At 40.3% G+C, this 26,965-nt stretch overlaps 1 protein-coding gene across 1 annotated transcript; it reads right to left on the bottom strand.

Moving 5' to 3' along the window:
• Positions 1–848: 848 nt before the first annotated feature.
• Positions 849–26,347, bottom strand: LYPD6 (LY6/PLAUR domain containing 6). Its single transcript, XM_032594407.1, has 4 exons — positions 26,163–26,347; positions 18,511–18,609; positions 4,215–4,345; positions 849–2,275 (listed from the first exon to the last, which is right to left on the bottom strand). The coding sequence occupies exons 1-4, from the start codon at positions 26,278–26,280 to the stop codon at positions 2,108–2,110; spliced, it is 516 nt and encodes a 171-aa protein (XP_032450298.1). The 5' UTR covers positions 26,281–26,347; the 3' UTR covers positions 849–2,107.
• Positions 26,348–26,965: the final 618 nt, after the last annotated feature.

Genomic DNA, 26,965 nt, shown 5'->3' with positions numbered 1-26,965 from the left:
AGGACTAGACAAACTCCACATGATCAGAGGGTCAAATTCCCATGGTCAGGTCTGGAAGTTTTCCTAGGGGTGGTAATTCCATTGTCCCTGCACTCTTCAATCCCACCTCAACCTATATAACTTAAATAGGGAGGAAAAGGCTTCATGTTATTGAGCTTCTTAGAGCCTTAGTACCTTCATCTGTAAAGTGAAAATACTAGTAATATTCCTTTCAGGGTGCTTGCAGGTTTTACAGGACTTAATACATACATACATACATATATAAAGTGCTTAGCATAGTGCCTGCCGCATAAGAGGTGCTTAGTAAATATCTTGCTTTCTCTCCCTCTACTTCTCTCACCCCAGTTATAAGCAAAGTATTGATAAGCCTACCAAACTCTGATTTAAGGCCATTTGATGCAATTTAGATTATTTTGTATCAGAGTTACCGCTCTCAGTTCATATTTGGTAATCCCTGAGGGGGCCTCATTTTATGAGCCACAGACATTTTCCAGTGCAGGGCAGATGGACCCTGACAGTGCTCTCCTGTTTATCAGCAATGGCTCCACCAAATCTCATGAAAATATGCCCCATAACCCTGCAGAGAAACTCATACCAGTGATCGTCACCACCTGAACATTTCTGGGACAACACCACTGAGGAAACAATGAGTGGAAACCCTTGAGGCCAACACATTACTCTTGCTCAAACATAAGTTAATATTTTTCAACACTGGTGCAAGTATTATAGATAACCTTCAACAAACATATATTACAGGCTCTACCACTGTTGAAAAATAAGTATTCTAATTCAGTCATTTTGTTTAGAATAAAGAATATTTTACAATATATTTTAGTTTCTAGTTACCCCATACAAAAATAAATATTGTATAAATGATTTACAAGGAAGAAGAAAAAGTTGTAACTCAGGCCAAAAAATACAGGAAGGATGGCAAAAATTTTACCATCTACTTCAAAAGCAATCACCTAAAAGAAAAACTCCCCCTGGGTCTCCTTACTAGTCTCACCATCACCCAACTGGCTTACCTCCTTCTCATTCTAGGATATTATGTCTTCCTTCCCTATCAGTCTTGAGATAATGTAGTGTAGAGCCTTCTCCCTAAAGTCACTGAGGATTTGAAAGAGGAAGAACCCCGAGGGCTCTCTGGCAGTATGAAGTGCAGAAGGACAATCTGACTAAGCTACTGACTGGGCCCTCGCGGTGAACTCGGGTCAACCTGCACATGTCTCTTTCCTTTCATTCTGATATCCTCTCTCTCCTTAGATTATCTATGCCTGAATAGACCCATGACTGGAGAAAACTCCATCCTGCTTTGGGACTCTTTGGATACCCTTTGGCCCAGGTAGAACCCAGGATCTCATGGAGCACAATGAGGTGCCAAATCAAGGTCAATCTCACCAATTTTAATGCAAGGCTATGCAAGGTACTTTATGGATAATAGTTCCATTAAGTTGGGAAAAATCTTTCTCCAACTAGCCCTCCCCCTATACAACAAATTTATGATTGCCTTTTATTTCCCACAGAGAGCAGAGGGAATAGGATTCCCACCACTGGGAGAAAAATGTTGGGAAAATTAAATTGGACAACTGCATACTACTTTTTTAGGGACTCAGTCAGAGTCTCCAAGGAAACAGTCTGTTCCTTTTGGAATCAAAGTTTTAAAATTCTAAAGCTATAAATAAAGTCATATCCAAACCAGTGGTCTTTACCTTTTTCCTGAAGCACACACATCTATGCATGTCCACATAACATATCATCTAACATCTCAAGGGTCCCAGGACCTCTTGTGGCTCATGCATGTATTCCAAATAAAGAGACTCAGACATCAATAAATGCAGAACTATTTCCTGGAGTGAAAAGAAAGGTTCGTGGTATACGACTCAGGGTCTATTTTGGGGGCAGGCTGGCTTTGATGAGGTCTTGGACTTGAAATGACTACACTGACACAACGCTTGTTCCTCATGGTAAATGGCGATGCTTGGCTGTGAAGACATCTGTGAGTGTTGTGGTTTCCCATGTGTAACTATTGTCAAGTCAACGACTCATGCATGACTATGGACCATGGAGATCCCCATGGCTTGCTACTATACATGGCGTCTTTGAGCTGCTATAATGTGAGTCCCAACCACACCCACAAGCAGGACACGATCACTGACATGCAGTGTGGGTGCCCATTTGTCTGATTTATGGGTGATGTTGTGGCAAATGTGGCATCGGTTTCATTTCGGGGGAGTGGCAAGTTACAGATATTTCCTTCACAACAGGAAGTGCAGACCTGAAAGAAAGGAAGAGAAACAGAAGGGTGATGAGAAGCTAGCAGATCTTGGAAGGAGGCAGGGAATTTGGAAGGAACTGTCTCCCTCACAGTAAGACTGAAATGAAAGTGACCTGTTCTACAAAAGAGGCACCGACCCTGCATTTAAGGAAGTGGGATGAGATTTCATCTGGAAGCAATGTGGCCAAAAAAAAAAAAAAAAACCCTGGACTCAGCTTCCAGGAACATGAGTTCTGCTTTTGACATCCCATCACATGCTTATTACATGGTTTTATAACCTTCCTAGGTCTCAGCTTTTCCATCTGGGTAATGGGGATGCTAATACCCTCCTATCTCAAAGAAACCCTTTCTGACTACTTGGGGAAGCTGTTCAGAGGGTAAACTTTCACTTGCCAAATTTTCACAGTGTACATGAAGTGGAAACAACCCAACTTAAACTGAACTATTTGCTTTCATTAGAACTGTCCATATAATTATCACCATTCTTGTGGGTGAGTTAAAGTTTGAAGGGTTTGCATTAATGCAATTACTCCTGCTTTATCCAACTTTATTCATGGACCATAAGAAAGAAAGAAATCTAAAGGATTGTTGACAGAAATTACTTGGGGCCACGGCTACACAAAGTACAGATTAGCAGCTTCCACATCACCTGGAGCCCATTAGAAATGCAGAATCTCAAACCTCGCCCCAAATTTAGTGAATCAGAATCTGCATTTTAACAAGATCCTCAAGTGGCCCATATGCACCATAATATTTGAAAAATTGTCTGATGGCAAATATCCTATTCAGTCATTATCTTGCAGGGATTTGAGTCTTGTCACAGTTGACATGGGCTAGGGAGACATTATAATGTTGAGGAGAGAAACTGAAGGTCAGAAGTGAGTTTGAATTCTGTCAGACAGAATTACCAGCTGTGTGACCTTTGCACATGATGTTACTTCTCTGATCTTTAACTTGATCCATGGTAAAGCAGCACAATAAGGCCTGAGAGCCTAGCTTTCTGGGAGTGGGGTGAGAGGTAGGTAAAACCCTTGAACATAGCTTTTATATTTCAAACCAGGATCAAGTTGGTATACTATATTTTAAAATTTAATTCTTACTGTACTTCACAAGTTGCTTGAAAATTAGGTGTCTTCTTGAAGCCCCTACTAAACGTGCCGCTCCAGGGTACTGAGAATAGAAGTTGCTTCTGACACCAGGAATGCAGCCTGATGGGGAGAAGTGAGCTAACTCCAAATAAAGGCCAAGGCCTGCCTGATATACAAGATTATATGTGGAGCCAGCTCTGAACCATCAGCAGGAGAGTCGGGGGCATTCTCCACTCCAACCACAAGTCAGGCTGCATTTCTCTGGTTCTTTATATTCTCCTTCAGGGCTGCACTTGAAGTTCACTTTATACTGAGTGCTTCCATATAGGCACCAGATAGAGTTTAAGAGGGAGCCAACCCACAAGGAGATGGTTCTCTGATCACCTAATCAAATTATTCAGGAGCCAATGGATACCATCCCCAAATCAGCATTCCAATAAAGACATGAGCCTCACTTCACAGATAATTATTGATGCTCAACTGCCGTGGCCATCCTCAGCTGAATGAATTGTTGCTACATCTGCAATGCTTTATCGTGAGGATGTAACTGATCCCTCATTCCTCTTCCTTCCAGTGGCTTTACTACTTTCTTCTGAGGAAAGGAAGGGATTACAACTTTCAATATCTTCTTGGTGTTGTGTTTACATAATTAAACCGGTTTTCCTATGCTCTGCTGTAAATTTTTATTCTTTTAGAGCAAACAGGAAAGGAGAATCTTCTCATAATGGTATAAAAGTACTCAAAAGCCAGGTTACACCAGGGAGTGGGAATTGGCTCATGAGCATGGGCGCGCATCTATGGTGGAGGAAGACTAACTATGCTGTACCGGTCACTTGCTTTGTTGCCCACACCTTGTGGCCTTCATGCTCAGAATCTCTGCAGCCAGTGGACAAGCACTCTTCCAGTGGAACGCAGCGTTTGGTGACAGAGATGCTGTTTCCTGTGACTTCCATTGTATGCTGAGTGTAGCAGTATCTGGTCTCTGTCAACAGAGAAAAAATATGTTTCAATTGAGATGGGAAATGTTAACCCGACCTGCCTGGAAGCGAAACAACAGAAGGGTCAACATTACAAGTCCTGAAGAGATTTAACAGCACATGAGATGTACACTGTGTTGAGTTTACGTCCAATCCCAAAGACGTCCTTGGAGAGATGCGCTTCGCCATGGTAGGAAGAGAGCCTTCTGAAGAATATTGGTCTCTTGGCCCGTCGTCATCCCCATAAACCAAGATATAGTGGTATGACTCTTTGCCTTTCAACGAATTTTGCCACTGTATTGCTTTTTATTTTTAGGGAAGGAGAGGTCTGGAGGGACGATTAGGATATGAGAATCAGAAATTTGGGGGAAGATAAAGGGATGAAAAAGTTCAAAGAACACAGGGTTTAAAAACAAAAAGTTAGGCAGGTAACAATGATCTTCAAAGAGTTAAAAGACTATAGCAGAGGCACATGTGTGTGTGCGTGTGTGTGTGCGTGCTTTGGAAACAGCTATTCCCAAGTAAGGGCTGAATAATTAAAAACCAATTCATTTTATCTTCAGAAAATGACTTTATCCAAAAGAAAGAACTTCTTGACAATGAGCATAGCTAGATCTTGGAATTTATTACAGAAGAAAACTAACTCAATAATGAAGGTGTTCCGAAATGGAAGGGCATCATTTCTCCCTAGTATGATTTCAGTGTCTTCTAAAATGGCAGATGAAGACCGACCATGATGTAAGTTTCTAGACATCCCTCCAGGTCTTAGGAATCCAAAAACTTAAGATTTCTTCCAAACTACCATGGAGAATTTTTCTCTTTCAAATTTAAAGACTAAAGAAAAATGGCTTTGTCAAAGTAATTCTTTAAGGCCTCTAGGCAGTGTTCAGCTTTCTAAGCCTGGGATTTAGGAGAATGTTCCTGCTCCACTTTCAGAATGAAAAAGAGAATGAATAATTCTTAAGAAATGTCACTGAGCTGTTTTTCATCCATATCTTGGATTCCACTTTGCATGCTTTATACATTTTGGATATTTAGTGGCTAATATGGAATTATGACCTTCTATGATATTATTTATTAGGCAATAAAAATTCCCCCCACCAGATTCTGTCACAATTTTGGCAGCTTTTAACCAAAGTAGTAATGTCCAAAGAAGAAAGCTTGAGAATTTTAGGCCCTGAGAATGAGCTAATACAGACCACACTGACACATCTTGAGAGTCATAAAAATCCAGGGGTTTTAATAATCTTCCTAACACCCCCCTCCCCACCTGACAGGAACCTGAGTGACCTCTGATTGAGTCTCACTATGGACAGAGATTTTCTTAATGGTTACACTACTGGTGGGTGTACTTGGGCTGAGTCTGGTCAATGCCCTCCCCAAAATGCTGTTCCCACACTGTACCCTGACCAGAATTTTATTGGTGGGAATCAGGTCAAGGCAGTCCTAGCTAGCTCAGGGTCCTGGAGAGCTCTTTGGGAGTCGAGTAAGTACAGCCACCCTATGAACTCACAGGAAAAGTTGACAATTTTGCACCTGGAAATGATTCTCCCAAAGCCCTAAAATATTTTAGAATTGGAGTGATTGTTTTTCTGATGGGAAGCAGGTGGCAGCTCTCCTCTGATTTTTAAAAAAAGATTTTAAGCCTGTGACAGGTTTTAACAAATGGAGGCCAGTGGCCTGAGGGATTTACCACATTTCCCAAAGAAGACTGGTTTACTTCTTTGATAGCAGACTTGGACACTTATGGCCATGACAGGTACCCCTTTCCCACTGCATCCCACCTTGAGATGCTCAAAAAAGCAATAAAGACAGGAATGTTCTTATCTCCTGTCTCCTCTTCATACAGAACCAGGAGCAGATGCCAGAGGTTTAACTGCTCCAAATGTAAATTGGAGCAGATAAGATCATACATTTATGGAATAAGTAAATCATTATATGGTTTCAGCTTTGGAAATCAGGTTTGTCCCCCAAGTATTAAATTCTCTTATCTTCAGTAATCTTTGAGTAACAATTGGTGAACTTGATATAACTACTTTTTGTTCTTACTTGTATGCCCATAACAAACTCTCTTTTAATTTATTAATTGCAAATTTATTCCACTGCACAGATAACAACTAATGAGGAAGATATGCCAAAGTCCAGTACTTAATAAGCTCATTCTTAAAATCCTGGGGGGGGAGGGGGGGAGGAACAAAAATGATCAGTGATGAGGCTGGATAAAAAATTGTCTTGCACTCACTAAATCTGACCCTCAAAACAAAGATATTTTGAGAACATCCCATTATTTCCAGCAGCAGCAACCTCAGATCCGAAGTGTCAGTCTCTTAGAAGTACCCATCCCACTTCTTATCTTACAAAACCCCTGGGTGAGTTATGAAATGTTAATGTAAAATAAGGTTCTGTAGTTAAATAAGTTTTGAAAATATTCAAATAAAGTTGAACAGGTTTCTTTAGAGCACAACTTAGGAGAGCCTTGAATGTGTATTGTGATCTCCAAGGCAAGCAGGCAGCATTTCCCAAGCAGAACGAGGTGGACCACATGTGGCTTATCACTGGGCTGTAGAATTGATAAAAAAAAAAAAGGAGTTTCAGCCACTGAGCATTGCTCTCCATGCATCCCGAATAATCCTTGGGTTAGTAATGAGGTTATATGAGACTCAAGCCTGCTGATAACTTCACACTAAAAGGATTTCAAAGGCTTTTATCTAAAAGATAAAAGATGGATTTGAATTTCTACCAGGTTAGTTTCGGCCTCTAAAATCTCATATTCTGCAACAGCATGGTATTCCCAGAGGTTGTGAAACAAAAGTATTTTTCTGGAAGACTCACAGGCATGCAATTGAAAGCAGAACTCATTAAGAGAGCTTAATCAACTATTGGAAAACACAAAATTTATAATTTTCATGAAATACACATACACACACAAATTCCTTAACCTAGTTCTGAAATCAAAACAACGTTCAAAGCTAAAATGCAAATTTCCATTTACCCACAAATATTCAGTTCCCAATAATAGAAACTGAGTTTCAACAACATATATATTAAATGATTTGAATTAAAAATGACCAATTCTCTGGTAAAAGGCTTTCCCGCCACTCAGTTATTCCCTGTGGCTCTACTAGTTTTGGTTTCTTTGCAAACATATATAACGATTAAAGTGATGCCAGAGAACAATTCACCATGTGCAAGAAAATTAGTGGCAGGAAAATAACTGTAATCATAATATTACAAATTATGCTGAAAAACTGAAAGTCCAGTGGCATCTGGTGGCATACTTCCAGCCTGGTTCCTTACCGCGCCCTCAGTCCTTCACATCCAGCTACTTCCACGTCCTCCTCTGCAATGACTTTGCCTAAGTGTCCCACTGGATCCCCTTCTCCCATGTCTGACCCCAAAGGATTTCATTGCAGCTCTTGGGCTCTACTATATATAATGGCCTCCGCGTGATTCCCCTGGGCTTCAGAGTTTTGTCTTCTAGATTTTTTTCTGCATCTCTGGTCTCTTCTCTTCCAACCCTTTCTCTAACCTGAATGTTGATATTCTCCCATGATCTGTTCTTGAGCCTATTCTCTTCTCACTGAAGTGACCTCATCCAACCTCCAACGTTGTCTTCAGTCTGATTCTCTCTCCCAAACTATAGAACCAATCTCTGGCTATCTCCTGGACATTGCAAGCAGCACCTCAGACCTCACATATCTCAAATAACTCATATTCCTCCCTCCCCATTTGTTTATCTTTCCAGTGTTTTTATCTCAGGAAGGGACATCCTGAGTCCTGAGATGTGGCACCTCCAACTCGGACTAGGAAATTCAGAATTAGCTCAGACTTCTCTTCCCAAGCCAGGTGTCTTTAAGTTCCCTGAAATGTGTTCATTACCCTAATCTTTCTGTTCCATTTTCCATTTTCGCAGTGCAGGACCTCATCATTTCCTGTCTTCTTTGTCTCTGACCTCTCCTTTCTAATGCAGGTGTCAGATAGCCATCCGATGTATTGCTGAAACCAAGGTCGCACCACGCTACTCACTGTCTATGAGAGCCTGAGTGAACCCTAGCTGTCAAGCAGCCCTGGCTCAATTCTGCTAGGTTTATTTGGCCTACTGGAGTGGTCAGTAGGTGGTCTGTTACTCTCTCTCTTCTCCTGAAGCTGTGTGCCAGTAATATAGTAGGAGGGGCTCCTGGGTGGCTCATTCAGTTGAGCGTCAGACTTTGGCTCAGGTCATGATCTCACGTTCCATTTGTGAGTTTGATTCCAGCATTGGGCTCTCTGCTGTCAGCACAGAGCCCGCTTCAGATTCTCTGTCTCCCTCTCTCCCTATCCCTCCCCTGCTCGCAAGCACTCAATCTCTCTCTCTCTCTTAAAAAAAAAAATAAAATAAAGAGGATATAGGAGTAGCTTTGCTTCCTTGCTAGAAGTATTGATTACATTTATAACTCAGAGCTTGGCATTTGAAACTCAGCACTTATTCTTATTCAACATTACACTTAATCTAGGCCCCAGACTATCTCCTCATTGCCTACTGGATACCTTGAGACACCATGTTATATCCTTTGACCATTCTTCACAACAAAAAAAATTTCCCCCTATCTTCTGCTCCTGGAAACCTTTTCTTCAAGGTTCAATATAAATGTGATGAATTCTGTGAACCCTTCCTTGATTTTCCTCCCAACCGGGTTCACAGGCCTTCTTAGCTTCCTCATTTGTTATATCTGGCTTTCCTTCTAGATCAGTGTTTCTCAACATTAGCACAACTGATGTATCTTTTTGTTTTTTACTGGTTGATTTTTTAAATTTATTTTGAGATAGTTACAGATTCACATGAGTTTGTAAGAAATAATACGGAAGGATCTCATGTACCCTTCACCCAGTTTTCCCCAAATGGCAACACATTGCAAAACTATAGTATCACAATCAGGATATTGATAATGGATGCAGTCAAGATACAGAACATTTCTACCTCCACAAGGACCACTCATGTCCACTTTTTATTCTCATATCCTTGTCCCTCCTCTTCCCACCCCTCCTTAATCCTTGGTAACCACTAATCTGTGCTCCATTTCTATAAATTTGTCATTTTAGGGATGTTATATAAATGGACTCATAAAGTACGCAAACTTTGGGGATTAGGCATTTTCACTCAGCCTTATTCACTTGAGAGTTATCAGGATTATTGTATCAACAGTTTGTTAATTTTTAATCCTGAGTAGTATTCCATGCTGTGGATGTACCAAGGTTGGTTTAACCATTTACCCATTGAAAGGGTATCTAGGTTATGGATATTATGAATGAAACTGTTATCAACACTTGTATAAATGCTTTAATGTGAACATAGGTTCTCATTTCTCTGGGGTAAATGCTCAGAAGTGGCATTACTAGGTTATACGATAGGTCTCTGTTTAATTGTTTAAGAAACTGCCATAATGTTTTCGAGAGTGGCTGTACTATTTTATACTCCCACCCACAATATATGTATGATCTAGTTTCTCCTAATTCTTACTGGCATTTGATAGTGTTGCTATTTTTTTTTTTTATTTTAGACATTCTGATAGATATATAGTGTTATCTCATGTTTTTAATTTGGATTTTCTGAATGGCTAAATGATGTTGAACATGTGTTTATTTGCCATCTGTTTATTTTCCTTGGTTAAATATCTGTTCATGGTTTTTGTCCTTTTCTTGCTTATTTTGTTTCCTTTTTTACTGTTGTGTTTTCAGAATTCTTTATACATTTTAGATACTAGTCCTTTGTCAGATATTTGATTAGCAAATATTTTATGTCAGTTTGTTATCGGTATTTTCCTCCTATTAACAGAGTCTTATGTAGAGCAAAAGTTTTTAATTTTGATGAAATCCAATTTACCAAGTTTTCCTTTTATGGATCATGCTTTTTATATCAAGTCTAAGAACTTTTTGCCTAGCCTTAGATCTCGAAGATTTCCTTCTGTGCTTTTTCCCTAAAGGTCATATAGTTTTATATTTGACATTTAAGTCTATGATTAAATTTGAGTTAACTTTTGTAAGAAGTGTAATACTTGGGTTGAGGTTCATTTTTTGCCCCTGGATGTCCAAATGCTCCCGCAAGCATGTTTGTTGCAAAGGCTCTTTCCTTTAGTGAACTGAATTTTGTATCCTTGTCAAAAAGTTGAGCATATTTTGAGAGTCTCTTTCTGAAATCTCTATTCTGTTCCATTGATCTATGTCTCTATCCTTCTGACAATACCACAATCCTGATTACTGTAGCCATATGATGATTCTGGAAAGAGGATTGATTGGTTCCTCCCACTTAAATTCCATTTTCAGAACTGTTTCAGCTATTCTTGTTTCTTACCTTTCCATATAAATTGTATAATAATCTTGTCCAGAACTACAAACAATTTTGCTAGAATTTGATAGGAATTGTGTAAAATCTGCACATAAATTTGGACAGATTTGACATCTTTACCATGTAGAGTCTTTCAATTCATGAACGTGGCCTCTCCATTTACTTAAATTTCCTTGGAATTCTTTCATTAGCATTTATAGTTTCAGCATACAAGTCCTATATGTGTTTTGTTACATTTACCTTGAAGTATTTAATATTTTTTGAACCATTATAAGTGGTATTATATTTTTAAATTCAATGATCATGTGTTAATCGATAGTATATATGAGTACAATTGAATTTTGTGTCTTAATCTTAGTATTTTGTGACCTTGCTGAACTTAATAGTGCTAAGAGTTTTGTGTAGAAGTGTTGAGATTTTCTACTTAGAAAATCGTGTCATCTGTGACATGGGACAGTTTTATTTCTTCCTTTCCAATCTGTATGCCTTTCATTTCCTTTTCTTGCCTTATTGCACTGGGTAGAACTTTCAGTAGGACATTGGATAAGAATGATGAAAGTGATATCCTTGTCTAGTTTTTGATCTTAACAGGGAAGTATTTTGTCTTTCACTATTAAGTATGCTTGCTACGGGTTTTTTAAAATAAATATTCTTTATCAAATTGAGGAAGTTTCTCTCATACTGTTTTTCTGAAAGTTGTTGATCATGAATGGTATTGAATTTTGCCAAATGCTTTTTCTGCTTCAGTTGATATTGACATATGATTTTTCATCTTCAGCCTGTTAATATTGTGGATTACACTGGGTAATTTTCAAATATTGAAGCAGACCTGCATTCCTGAAATAAGCTCTATTTGGTCAGGCTTATTTTTATATATTGCTAAATTTTATTTGTTAATATTATATTAAGGGTGTTTGTGATTATATTCATAAGGAATATTAGATTTCAGGGGGTTTTGTGTGGCTTTTGTTTGTTTTTGTTTTGTTGTTTTTTGGTACTATCTTAGACTGGTTTTAGATTCAGGGTAATTCTAGATTGTACATAAACTGCATAACAAAGTACCTTAGACTAGGTGACCTACACAGAAGAAATCTATTTTTTCACAGTTCTGGAGGCTGAAAGTCCAAGTTAAGGTGTCAATAAGGTTCATTTCTTCTGAGGCTTCTTTCCTTGGCTCACAGATGGGCCACTTCTCCCTGTATCTTTTCACGGTCTTTCCTCTGTGCGAGTCTGTGTCCTAATCTCCTCTTCATCACTGAACCTGAATTACTACTTTAAGGACCCTATCTTTAACTACAATCATATTCAGGAATACTGGGGATTAGGTTTCACATGTGAACTTTGAGGTCGGGGGGACACTACTGAGCCTATAAGAGGATCCTTGGTGGTAGAGACAATAGCTGAAAGCAGTCATGTAAGAAGCCTCTGGGCTACTGAAAATAATCCATTTCTTAATCAGGGTGCTGCTTCCATGATGATATCTTGGTTTTTGTTTTGGTCTTGTTTTTTCAAAAAAAAAAATGTTCCATACCTGCTAAGGACCGGTCACATATTAACTTGAGGAATCTCTCTTTTAAAGCAAATCTTTGAAATTCATCAAGCTATGTGCTTATAACCAGGCAAAGACCAAAAAGGTGGTTGGGGAGGTATACAAAAGCAGTGAGGGTAAACAGGATCTTATAGAGGACAGTAGTTAAAATAAAAGTGATAAGACAAAAACATCAAATAGATGCTTCCTATCTGAGGCAATTATGTTAATAGAAAATACTTGGGCAAAAACACTGAATTGCAGTAGGTTAGATGATTTCAGGGTGTCAAAAGGAAGCCATCTTGTTTAGGCTGATATAACTTTGGGGTTAGAAATTACTGGAAAAGTTCTTTTTTTTAAAGTTCTTTTAAATGTTTATTTATTTTTGAGAGAGAGAAAGAGAGGGAGAAAGAAAATGAGTGGGCGAGGGGAAGAGAGAAAGGAAAACACAGAATCCAAAGCAGGCTCCAGGCTCTGAGCTGTCAGCACAGAGCCTGACACGGGGCTCAAACTTATGAACCATGAGATCATGACCTGTGCCAAAGTCAGAGGCCTAACTGACTGAGCCACCCCGGCACCCCTGGAAAAGTTCTAATAAAAGAGTAAAGAGTAAATCTGGGCATCACAATGCCAGCTGAAATGAACTAGCTTGTATCTTCTTACTGAGAAACAACAGAATAAAATTAAAACAGCCAGATAAAATTAAAGCAACAAAAATCTCTGTGAAAGCATAGGTGAGCTACCAAGGCAGATAGGATTTGAAGAGCAAGGTATCAGCGAGACGAACAGCACACTGAGTTGAGCAGGACATTCTATTCTTGTTCTCCCCTCAAGGCACCTGCTGTCTCAAAAGTTGCACACATGAAGGCTGAGAAGCCAAGCAGAAAGCCCTGCTAAGGGCAAAGAAGCTGAGCAGAGCCTCTGTCACTCTCAAGGGAATTGGGAGGCACAAACAGGAATTCAGAGCCAGCAGGCAGCTGGGAGAGATGGGATATATGGAGAAGTGAGGCTGGCTGTCTCGGTACAGAATTCTAGGGTAACAGTTCTTTACTTGCAGCGCTTTAAAAATGTCATTCCATTAACTTCCAGCTTCCATGGTCTCTGTTAACACTAAGTGTTGGCAAGCCTGTGCAGTAACTGGCACTCTCACGCACTGCTACGGATAGTATAAACCGGTACAATCATTCTGGAAAACCACTAGGCAGTATCCGGTAAGGCCAAAGCACGCCTGCTGCATGCCCAGCAACCCACTGGGATAGACCTAGCGGAAATGCAAACATACGTGTACTGAAATACATGGACAAGTGCGCCCACAACACTCAAAACCTTGAAACAATCCAAATGTCCATTGAGAGTGGAAGGATGAATTTTAGCATATTCGTATAACGATCTACTACACATCTGAGAGAATAACTATGCGGCTCACAAAAACATAGATGAATTTCACGTAGAAAATGAGAAAAAGAAAGGGATACATTCTGTGATTCCATGGATACATAGCTCAGTGATAGTAGCACAACTGTGTTACCTCTGAGAGGTAGGGTGTAATGAGTGGGGAACCCTAGTGGCCTTCTGAGGTTCTGTAGCTTAACACGGGTGACAGACACACAGCCTGTGCAGTTTGTGAAAATTCAATGAGCTCAGCACCTATGACCTATTCACTTTCTGGTATGTATGTTAAACTTTAAGTTAAAAATTTTTACTTAAAAGAAAAAGGAGGAAGTCTAAGGCTTCCATTTAGCAATATGACAAAATAGATCACCTGAACACCATTTCATTACATAGCAGCCAAGAGTACTGGATAATATATAGCCAATACTTTCTATAGATATACAAATGAACTCTCCTGAAAGTGAAGGAAATTCCAAAAGCCAGCACTAGGCTCTGAGTTCTCTACCCAGGATGGAGGCGGGGCTGGGAGAGGTTAACAGATAAACTATAAGAAGATGCAAGGCCTGGGGTCCTCCTGGGGTTTAGAGCTAGAGTACAGACCCCTATCGAATGGTAGAAACCCTGAAGGACTATATCCTAAGATTGCCTAAAAGAGAAAAAAAATCCACCCTCAGGTAAAGTAAAACACAAGAACTGTCTCAGCCTGGGCTCCATCTGAAAGAATCAACAATAAAGATGTCTTTCCTGGAAACATGTAACCATGGAGCTTGTCTTCAGTTATGCTGGGGACCACATTTATGTATTTCCTACTTACACTAGATAACAGACAGACATATGAAGAGTCCTCCAGGGTCATGTCCAGCTTTTTCTTGACTTCTACAGAAAAGCTGTGAGCAGCACAGAAGCCAGAACCCAAAGGATATGTGTCCCTCTATCTCGAGATTTCTCTTGGTCTGATGTTGCATCAGTAGTAATTTCAAGGGAAGATTTTGCCTCAAAGAGAGGCATCTGTACTTCATAATCAAGAAGAAACATAAAAGCCTTGGCTGCTTAGGCATCCTCTACAGAATGAGCTTTTTTGAAAATTATAATGTTTTTGACTTGACATTTAATTCCAGAGACTCTTAATAAACACTGAGACAGACCCATTCTCAAGGAGCTCTTAATCTTGCACATAGGCAAAATCTGTGAACTCAGGGCATATTATTAACTCTTCTTTGCTTTCACCAGTTCCTTTAACTGGTCCCTCATATAATATAATTTCAAGATCCTTTCTGACTAGAGTTATTGCACAGGAAGTGCTCAGAGACCAAAGCCTAAACAGAAGCCAACCAAGTGAAACAATGAGAGTCAGTTATGGAGGGCTCTTAAATGCTCATGTTCTAAGGCAAGAGTATGGTGTCAGGAGTCTGTTAAGTGCTGGAAGCAATAACAAAGTGATGGACAAGAAAATATTTGCCTAACACACACTTGAAAAGTTAGAGTGACAGGGAACCTGAGTTAGCTAGAGGAAGGTGGCTGATGCCACCATTTTCCTACAGAGTGATTCTAGTTAGGATGAAGCTTTCTGGATGCTTATTTTACCAAATGATGATTTGCAACAAGTCTGTAGAATCTGGAAGCAAGCTTACCTCAGCTGCTAAAATACAACAGTCTCTATTTACATCCATTTGATTGAGTTCAGTTTTAGAAAATTCTTAAGATCTAGGCGAGCCCCTGAGCAATTTGGAATGTGGGCTTATTCCATGGAGATAAGATTAAATACCTACATAAAATTGTGTTGTTGTTGTTGTTGGTTTTTTTGCTTTCAACAAGTTATTTTCACATCATGTGATACTTGAAACCTAGCTAAATGTGTCATAAAAATAAACAAAAACCCAGGAATATCGCAGAAAGCTAGGATGTTTTTCCATAGCAGCTACTGAGCCCTGCTTACAAAGCCTGTTGGTAGTCCTATAGCTGCTCCAAACTAATAACAAACAGAAAAAAATAAATCTAGGGTCAGTCAGTAGTTTTCAGTAGTTAGACACAATTCATTTTTTAATCTAATAATAATGATGCCATTTTCATCATTAGAAAAATCTGGAGAAAACCCAGAGGAAGAAGAAAATTGACCGTGGCTTCGTCTCTTCTCAGGTTACAGCTTTAGTCCCCATTCCTTACCTGATGTTCAAGGCCTCACAAAAATAAACAAACTCCACCACTTTGCTCCTACTATTCTCCGACACAAATTAGTTGCTGTACCCAGTTCGGGTCTCTCCCTGTCCATGGAGCACACCTGGGAATCCCATCTCCATACCTTTGAGTCGTGTGACTTCTCAGAAGACACGTCTTCTTCAACATCCTACTTCTGCTGCCTACTCGTAGGGCTGTTGCCTCTTCTCAGCCCACAATGCTGCCACTGGCCACCTCAGTCCCCACAGAGTAATTGTCCCCATAAGCTCCCACAGCACTGAATGCCAGACTGCATTTGGTACTTGCTTTTGTCCTGATATTTTTGACATTTGATACCTTCAGATCTTATCTCCCCTAACTGGGGAGCTCCCTGAACGAAGAAACCAGATTCCTATCTTTCACTGCATGATGCCCCCCAAAAGCCTGGCGTGGGGGTTCTGTGTCATGAAGCCTCAGGGCAACACTTTCCATTTATCCCTATAAATGTAAGGACAAAAAGATAAAAGTGGGAGGAAAAAAGGGGAAAGGGGGAAATTGTGTGAACGCTGTGATACTTTCAGATATCTGTACTTTGGAAGCATAGATTTTGACCTTTGAAGAAAGCATCCAAAGGGATCTTCCTCTTTTCCTGAGAGGAATTCAAGCAGAGTGCTACTGGTCACCTGTTTTTCCTTTGTGACAGGGATATACTTGCACACCATCAGACTTGGACTGGGCCTCTATGAAATCTGGCCCAAAGCCTGAGAGCACCAGTTCACGATCCCTCCTTGTCCTCTGCATCCTCTTTGCTAGGCAATACCGAGGAAAGCACTGCCACATTTCCTCTGAATATGTCTGACTTGTGGCAATGGTTTCAAAAGCTAATCTGCCAGCTCTGTCCCTGCTGGAACCATCCCAAAGTTGATTGGCTACCCAAGCAAATCACCCTGTGTTTGTCCAGAGTCACTGTTTACAGTGGTTCTCAAATTTTGCTGCATATTAGAACTACCCAGGGAGAGTTCAAAAATCCTTATGCTCAGCCATACCCTGTGCTATTTAAATATAAATCCCTGACGACGGACCGGGCATCAGTGTTTTAAAATCCCGTCCCTCCTCCCCCATTTCAATGTACCATCAAGTTTGAGAAGTGGTGGTTAGACCAAATCCATCAGCAACCTACCCAAATGTTCACTCTGCTGGGGAAATGTTAGAAAAACACTGGCTTATTCCAAAATAAGCACAGGACTGCAGAAGGCAATGCAGACAGGACTTATCTTTGATTACCGGGATGGCTGGATATCTAGCTTGTGAATCAGCCAATCTTTAGCATCTCCATGTTTTTCTCTTCCCTGTGGTCTTTTGGGGCCCCATTAACATCTCAACCTAAAAGTAAACAAGAGGAAGCTAGAAATGACAACAGTACCTTTCACTCTCTATTAGTGGGGGGAGGCGCTCCCAGTGGTTCTTGTCCCTGACCCTTCATTAGAATCACCTGTGATACTGAACTACACCAGCGCGGGGCCCTCATCTCAGAGATGCAGGTTCAAGTTCCCTAGAGCTGCATTTCTTACCATGTGGTCTCCACACCAGCAGCATCTGTATCACCTGGGAACTCCTTAGAAATGCAAATTCTCAGACCCCATCACAGACTTACTGAATCAGGAATGGGGCAAGGGGAGAGGCATAAATCTGTGTTTTAATAAGCCATCCAGGGAATGCTGATCATGCTGGAGACTGAGGACCACTGGTCTAGGGAGGGCCAGTGATTTTGAAGAGATCCATAAGTGTTTCTACTGGGCAGCCTAGATGGAAGTTCATGGGCAAAATACTACTGGCTTAGGCAGCTGACACTTGTCTTTTAATTGCACTTTCCATGTTCTCCCAATGTCCAGTCCTCCAGGGAAGACAGGATGCCTTTCACTAGGGTATGAGACTCCTGCATTATGTAAAAATATAATAGATTCAGGGTTGGTGTGTTCAGTCATTTTAACAACTGGATTAAGTCATCAGCGAAGCCCATCTACTCACTCAAACATTTGTCAATAAAATGTTCTGTCCTCACCATCTCTCCATCAAATGGACCGACTCTCCTCCAAAATTAAAATAGCCAATTAACAGTGACTCCATAGCTAAATATAACCATCTTTTTATTCAAAAGGATAAAAGAGATACAAATATGGATGTGAAGCATCTACTTCATTTTGAAACGGGCCTTTGGGTCAAAATGTCATGCTTCAATTGGGCATCTATCTCTTCCTTCAAAAAGAACTTAATGGCTTAAATAGCTCAGGGTTGTGTGTGTGTGTGTGTGTGTGTGCGTGTGTGTGTGTGTGTGTGTGTGTGCAATGATGGCATTTAGAATTCTAGCTTTCATGCAGTCTCAGAATAGAAGCCTCTGGCAAAATATGCAATAAATGGGATCTTTATATGAACATCAATTCAAACTTTACATAAAGGAAGTTACTGTGTAATGACTAATGCTTCAAAGAGTGGCCAAAAGGCTGGTTGTTCTCCTCTTGTCCTCTCTTTGGCTGGGGAAGAGGGCAGCCAAAGCCAGCACTTACCTCTACTGGCACTCCAATGCTGCTTCATGAGGAAGGGGGCAATCCTATGATTAGCTGATGTCTCTGAGAACCTTTGATGATAAGAGATCTACTAATAGCCTTAGACAAGAGAAGTGGCTGAGATTTCAAGCATGCCTCTCTCTACCTATGCATCAAAGTCAACAAGGCTGTTCACTCATGAGCACCCCAATCTGTATACTGAGAGTTTACCTCGAGGACAGTAGATGTCTGGAGCCCATCGGTTGCACTCATAATTGTCTGCTGCCTTTTCACAGGTGAAACACTTAAATCCACCAGGATATGGCGTGGCTAGAAAAAGGATCAAGAGAAAAAATTAATTTTTTAGACTGAGCACAGAATCCTGAAGGTAGACATTTTCATTTTTTAACAAATGAGGATTCTAAAACCTGGCAGTTTCTTACAAAACTAAACATGTAACTACTATATGACCCAGCAGTTACACTCTGGGGCATTTATCTCTGAGAAATGAAAACTAAAAGTCACACAAAAGCCTATATGCAAATGCTCACAGCAACTTTATTTGTAATAGCCCACAACTGGAAACAATCCAGATGTCCTTCAATGAATGAATGGTTAAACACACTGTGGTACCTCAATACTATGGAATGAATACTAGCAATAAAAGTAAACTATTAATACATTCAACAACTTGAATGAAATTCCAGGGAATTATGCGAAGTGAAAACAAAAGCAATCCAAAGGTTATATTCTGTATGATTCCATTTATTTAACGTTTTTAAAATGACAACATTTTAGAAATGGAGGCAATATTAGTGGTTGCCAGGGGTTAGGGATGGGAGCGGTTGGGGGGCAGGGTGAGAGGAAGGTGGGGGAGGGGAGGCTTATAGAAGGGATTCTTGTGCTATTAAAACTATTTAATGTCTTGACTTGGTGATGGATACACAAACTTACACATGTGAGAAACTGTGTAGAACTAAATACACACACATACAAATGAACACAAGGAAAATTGGGGAAGTTTGAATAAGACAGGTGGATTGACTATATCAATATTAGTAACCTGGTTGTGATATTATTCTATAGTTTTCAAAATGTTACCGTTGGGGGAAAGTGGGTAAAGTAAACATGGGATCTCCCTATATTATTTCTTATAGTTGCTTATGAATATACAATTGTCTCAATAAAAATTTCAATTAAAAATAGGCACTCTAGGGGCACCTGGGTGGCGTAATTGGTTAAACATCCAACTTTGGCTCAGGTCATGGTCTCACAGTTTATGCATGAGTTTGAGACCCACATCAGGCTCTGCCCTGGCAGTGAGGAGTCTGCTTCAGATTCTGTGTGTGTGCGTCTCTCTCTCTCTGCTCTTCCCCCGCTTGCACTCTCTCTCAAAAATAAACATTGAAAAAAAAATAGGCACACTAGATTTCCAGTGATTCATTTTTATGTGTCCACTTATATAGCTATGTCGATATGTAAATATAAATATTAGGTTGAATCATTAAAAATTTCCTTATGTTTGACCATTTTTGACCTATAAGAGTGGCAATTTCTCTGATTCAATCTGATGTCTTTATCTGGTTGACTTGATATGGTTAAGAATTCCTGGGGACGGTAAGTATCAGCTAAGAAGAGTCTTCATTACTAAAATCTATGCTGTGCAGAGGTGACCCTCCTAAGGGCTGTCTTGGGCCCATATCCAATGTCCACGGGGCAGCATGCTGAGGGCACATGTGGATATGGAGGCATTACAGGCTTTTAGCTTGTGTCTGAGGGATGGGTAATTCCAGGAGGCCCTCCTAGCCCTCCCCCTCTCCACCCCTTAATTGGCCCTTCCTGCCTTCTGAAGAGTACAAGTACTCTAAAGGTACTTGTATCCTTGCCTTCATTTATGCTCAGGCACAGGGGGGTCTGGTGAGTCATGCTCTAGAGAGTGCCCGGCGCATGCAGGGCCTGGTGGGCATTTAAGGATGAGCATCCATAGAGGATGCCAGGAATGCCAGGTTGTCGCCGTCCTTTTCGCTGATGCGCTCTTACTTGCACTGATATGCTTTCACTTACTCAACTTAGAGTTTTGCCTCTCGTAAGCAGAACTTTCGTATTTTTTTTTAATTTGTAAAATTACCTGGCCTCTTTGAAAACTACAAACACTCAAACACTTCATCTGCAGGAGCCAACTGTTCTCCCTCGCAGATGGCTGAGCCTGCACATCCCACTGGTGGAAATAATCATCTCAGGGTAAATTGCTTTGCCCACATGGAACCAATTAAGTATGTTATCAAAAATAAATGAAGGAGGAGGCAGCAGCTTAAGGCCAAAATTATGGGCCAGATTTAACTTTGCTTTTCACCTTGCATAGAAGAGCTGGCATCCTTGTACTGGCTTGCAGTATCTCACAGAGTTGACTCTGACAACAGTCAATAACCTAACATGATCAAAACTCGAACTGTCTAAAAAAGACAAATAACTGGACATTTTTAGGGGCCAACTATGTTCCTGCAAGTAGTTGGTGAGTCAAGTTCATAAGCATAATGAAAGTGACTGCATGGACTGCCTTAGACTGTGAGGGACGGAGAGCGGCCAAGACGTTGCCATCCAACTGCTTCATTCCCAATGAGGAAATGTCACTGTGGGGAAACACGTTCTCCCTAACATACAGTTATAGTAAAACAGAAGTAAACTATTTTGTAAAACCGCACACAAATAATTTTTAGGTCTCCACATCCCACCATCAAGATAGGTGGGTTACATTTGTATTGAAAGATTCTACTTAGATATGCACACCTGAAGAATTAAACACAAATAGCTTCCTGAATTCCAAAGACATTAAATATTCTTATGGACCCTTAAATTAGCTTATTTTTACAAATATTGTTATGAGAAAACCCATACGAAATATTTTAGGACACTGTCCTATCGGATACATTAAAAAAATAGTTTCACTATCAATTTAAAAGTGTGTCATATATTGGGACAGCTGGGTGTCTCAGTCGGTGGAGCTTTGGCTCAGGTCATGATCTCATGATTCCTGAGTTCCAGCCCTGCATTGGGCTCTCTGCCATCAGCACAGAGCCCACATCAGATCCTCTGTCCCTCTCTCTCTCTGCCCCTCCCCCACTTGCACATGCTATCTTTCAAAAGTAAATATTAAGAAAATAATAATTTAAAAAATATGTAATACATAAATAGGTTTAAAGGAACTTTAAGGCAGCTGGTAAAATTTGAAGAATTCTCCAAGTAAGAGTTTTGAAAAAAAAAGATGTAAATGATTTGTCAAAGAAAAGTACTTCTCAAAAACTTATCATCATATTCACCAAGGTTTCTGACTGCAAGCTAGCCGTACCACTTCAGCTTGCATGATTAATTCACAAGAGCATCCAATTTTATCTGTCTGTCACTGCAGCCAGTAAAACTTTTCACTGGAATGTTGGACTAGTGATTCCTGGAAACTTTCCCATCAAAGAGATAAATTAAGAACTCTGAATGAAGATTGATGATCCAGCCACTACAAGAATAAACTTATTGAGAACCTGGCACTAATTGGTTGTAGTGTTCCCAAATTTGGATTATTTAATAGATTCTTCAAAATGATCTTTTGCAAGACGAGTGACATATTAAATTAAATACTGTCATTTCTTACACAGATAGGCCTGGGTTCTGAAATTAACCTAAAGTATAGAAAAACTTAAATAGGAATATGGGCTACAGCCCTATGGTAGCAAAGTGAAGCTTTGTTCAAATCATTTGAATCTGAATGCGTTTATCAGCACATATCATTTACAATTAATCAAATGATCTTATTTTCGGTGAGTTTTACTTTTAAATCTACAACTTCGTATCTGTGTGATTGTCAACCATGACAGCCTCCTACTGCTTATAGGAACTTGTATTTGCACCTTGGGAGGTACTACTGATCAGTGAATAATCAAACCCTTTTCAATGACCTGTCTCCACAAACAGACTCAGCTTTAAGCGGCCAGTTATAGCACAATACCACATAAATGGTTAAGTTCCTCCCTCTGGAAATATTTAACCAAAACTAAGGTCTACAGATGAGCAACTGTCTCCAGTAACTTGCTAATTGATACTGCATCTGATAAAGAAGTTCTTTTTTTAAAAGGAAGGAAGGAGGTTCCTAAGAGATGTGTTATTTTCTTCTTTGTTACTTCAAAGCATTACAGAGCAAGTAGAGTTTCAAACCGTTGTGGCCCCAGCTGTGAATGAATCTAATTTGGCTCTTGATCACAGAGTTAATAAGCTTAGTGTTCTGTATTTCAGGGCATAAGTCCTTGGTCCCTCAAGAGTAGGTGATTGTAAAGAAAAAAAGAAACGCCAAAGTGCCCAGTTACTTCCTGTAATGTAATCTGTCCATTAAGTCTCATGGTCAGCCATAGTTCAACCGACTATAATTCATTCGTAAGGCGATGGAAGAGATTTCATCTTTGTTTCCATCTCTTGGAACTTCTGCCTGGACAAAGGCCTTCAGTTTCCAGAACTGTGGTGAGAAGGGAATCTTGTTTTAAAATGTATGCTGATAGGTAATGCATCCAAACTTGTTTTATTCTTGCCAAGTTAATGTCCATTGTTTTTGGAAACTGGATGCAAACGTAAAATTTCTAGAAATCTAATAAATTGATCTTCTTTCTCAGTCTATCTAGCAACAAAATATTGTCAGTATAACTTGAATACTATGAATGTATTTCTGATGGCAATGCATTTCCTGGTACCTTTCCAGAAAGTGCCCTTACTCCCTAAAACTTGCATAGTCTGGAATTATGCAAAAACGTCATTGGCTCACTATGTGGGCATAAACAAGCCCGCTCTAGGGATATAGCCTTTGTTCAACGTGACTAAGGAAAGACTCAGAATATGCAACCAGAGGAAACCTGGATTTCTCAGGAAAGGTTTCTAGTATAAGTAAAGAAATGGAGGCCAAGAACCGGTTGAAACCACGTAGGATGTTAAATTCTGTGATCTCGTGTGACATCTAGAAACCAAATAAGTCACTCCATTTCTCTGAATACTAACTCCTGTTTTGAATGTTTTATTAGTCTTTGGTATTTTAATTATAGGGTGGTAAGAAATTCATCATTTTTCACATGAAAAAGAAAAGAAAAACAAATTATAGAAAAGAATGTTATCGAGGACAGTGCCTCAAATTTGAAAGCCATAAAGTTGATTTCTTTTAAATGTTAGAATCTTCAAATATTAGGGGACCAGGGAGCAAGGGAGATTAGTCATGGGATGCTGAACTTTCCCAACCAGGGTTTCAATCTCAGCCCCCTTACGATCTCTTAGGGCTACTCAGAGCCCATGGCAAATGAGTTTGTTTGCCTGGTGTGGAAAACCTGTGTGCCTTCTCAACATCTCTGGCATCATTGATTTCTCCTTGGGTAGGTTCTGAGCAGTAGCTAACATTAATGGAAACTGAATCTCTCGCTGACCCCAGAAAAGCTGTTTGTGCCTCCATCTACAAAGTGAGGTGATTGTATCAATAATTCAAAATCAGAATAATCCCACACCTCCCTCATGTATTTTTTATGGTCTATGTTCTACAGAAACCTGCTTCTTTGTAGAGAGATCACTCCATCTAAACCTGGTCTAGTGGGTGCTGCTCAGGGGCAGAGGACCATGACCTTTTAAAAAATCAAAGTGCAAAAACAAGCAAACAAACATCAAAAACTTCTGAAATAGTGTGGGGGAAATGTGCAGTAGGAATCACTGACAGTAAGAATTTTTACTCCCCATGACCAGTCACGGAGGCTCTAAAAAAAACCTCTGCCCAGAACTGCTGGTGAATCATCTATGTCTAATCTAGCTTCGAAATGACATCCTCTATCGTCCATATCTCAAAATCATATCAGAAAACCCCACCAAGTTTTTCTATATGGTGAATTCTTTTTAATCAGGCCATGGCCTACTTAATTAACATAGGCCACACAAACTTTCCCACCAACTTCTAGAGAGCAGGAGTGATTGCTCCCCTGGCCTGGCAGAGCCCATGCTTCAGAGATTTCATTCCAAAATGGACTTTTCGGATAGGGGCCTACTCAACCCAGGCACTGATCCCCCCTAAGACTAGCACAGAAGTGGTGTGTGTGTTTGTTTTATTCTTGCTCACTTACATCCAATCCCCTTGATTTCCCTTCCCACTCTGTGTACAATCACAGCCTCAGAAGAGGCCTGTCTTTCAGTGAGGTGACCACTGAGTCAGTCACTGAAGCGGATGAAAAGCCCCACAGAAGCTGAAGGATTTAGCAATCAAAACCGAGATTGAAATTCAGATTTTTGTTCACCAAGTCTAATAAAAAAGCATGGCTCTTTAGAGAAAAGAACAAAAGGCAATCCTAAAAAACACAGCAAGTATCAAAGCACCTTCTTTTCATGGTTACTAAAATAAACAGCCCTCCAAAAACAAGCAGCCAGAGAATCTTCCCACACAATTAACCAGCAGGCACCAGCCTTTTACTGGTGAGAGTACACAATAGCAGTAAGACTGAAGAAACTATTTGCTGCGTGTCAAAGTGTACTTGGAGTTAAAAAATTAGAGGGATGCATTTTCAGGAACCTCAGTTTACCATCTAAGCCAATTACAACATCATAAGCAACAAACATCCAGTTGCCTATTATATATGTGCCTACTATTTTATGGATATTATCTCTAGTCCACGAAATAATGCAACAGGGTGTATATTATTTCAACCACTCTAGAAATGTGGAAATTAACAATAAGATTCCCCTAACATTTATTGAGCATTTATGTTGGCTCACACGCATCTAAGTGCTTTGTATGCATTCCTTTATTTAATCTTCACAAAGTTAGGGAATTTATTTCAAGCCAGAAGGCTACAAAGCAGTTGAGCTGGCCGCTGACCCAAGATCCAAGCCCCTGTGCATTCCTTGGAACACCTCTCATCTAAACCAGAACACATACACATTAATCATTCTACCGTGTAGCGCTGAAGGAATCCATGTTGCTGTCTCCACTTAGTGGACTATAAGAGCCTCAAAAGCAAGAACTATGTTTTATTTACCTTTATATGTTCCATGCCTATCACTACGCTTGACACACAGCAGACACTCAAAAAATGTTTGCTGAACAGAACATTTCAAAAGAATAATACACCTCAGGGCGAATGCTAAAGGTCCATATATACCCATTATACCCGGCTCTCACCACCACAGGGGCAATGCAGAAGAGGATTCAAACAGAAATAAAAGATAAGATAAATACAGAGATGGAGACCCAAACAGCAAGTAAATCTTCTGTGTTTCCCAAAGTGTGATCCTTAGAATATGTAACAGAAGCATCTGAAATTCTTGCTAAAAGCAAAAATTCATGGGTATCGTCCAGATATGTGTAGTCAGACACCCCAGGGAAGGGATCTGGGCATCTACATTATTATGCACTCACTCCCTAGATGATTCTTAAACACAGGAAACCAAAAGGGATAGGGAATAGGAAGTTGTGGGAGGCAATTATGCTGAAACTGAGAATCAGATGCACAGACAGGAAGACCAGCTATTATCTTGCCTATAAAGGACTGATCTTTTACAAATACCTTCCTCCTGGGACATGCCAGTTCACTTTGATAACTGATTGAGAGCTGGCACAAGTTAAAGGGAAGGGTGTTCAGAATCAGAGCGATTGTGCTGGGAACAGAGGAAACAAGCCTTAACAATTTGCCTTAAAATAATAAAACAGACACCCTACAAAAAGGTGAGGGTAAAACATACAACATCTTCAGTAGCACCTGCACCCCCCAATTAAATCATCCAAGGTTCCCCTGCATGGAAGGCTGCCTTCTCCTGTCCATTTTCAACTCACATCTTATTCAAAGCAAAGTGACATTTCTGCAGTGAAGAGAACAGAGTCTTACTTGAAGGGTGGAGGTAGACAATGTCTTTCACTGTGAAGTCTCGCGACTGAGCGGCTTTCAGACAATCCGCCAGCAGGCTCAGGAGCAGGAGCCAGGCCAGGGCAGGGCCAGGTTCCATGGCAGACTGAGGCGTCACTCATACAGGGGGCCTGGGAGCCAGGACTTGGGACAATGGGAGAGAACTCGCACCTGAAATATAAAATAAGACTCATCTCAGTGTCCCACTCGAGGAAACCAGGAGAGACCTGGCAGAGCTCCTGTGTTGGTAGGATGGGCTGGAGGGAGACAGGGAGCCAAAGGCACAAGAAAGTGGATAGACACGGAGAGAAACTTTAGAAACAGTAACTTTAGAGCACTTAGAACATTCCAGCCCCAATCTATCCCGAATCAGGTAGCTAACGCTCCACTGGTATCCATCCCCCCTAATATCCAGCAGAGATGGTATCAAGAGAGATTGAATTTTAATGAAATCCAGGAGGATTTTGCCAGAAGGCTAGGGGATGTCTGCCAGAATGCAACAATAAATAAGTCAAGTACAAAAGTTCAGAAGCATTTCCTTGATAGTGGTGACAGCCAGGTATGAGAGTGCAGACGTCCTGTGTCATGGTGCTCAAGCAAACCTACACAAGGTAGGCTTTCATATTCGCGGTGGGGGGGGGGGCGTGAAGAAATGTAGGTAAGTTGGCCTCTCCCAAAACACAAAGTGCCTTTACAGCTCAAAATCTCCTTAACTAATAATATTGGCTGGCTGCTGTTGAAGCCCTTGCAAATATATCACTTAATTCCCCCAACAACCCTATGAG

This window comes from Lynx canadensis, chromosome C1 (genome assembly GCF_007474595.2).
Source record: "Lynx canadensis isolate LIC74 chromosome C1, mLynCan4.pri.v2, whole genome shotgun sequence".
In the NCBI taxonomy this organism is placed as follows: domain Eukaryota; kingdom Metazoa; phylum Chordata; class Mammalia; order Carnivora; family Felidae; genus Lynx; species Lynx canadensis.
Note: the sequence above shows the minus strand (reverse complement) of the source record. Positions and strands in the feature narration are given on the sequence as shown.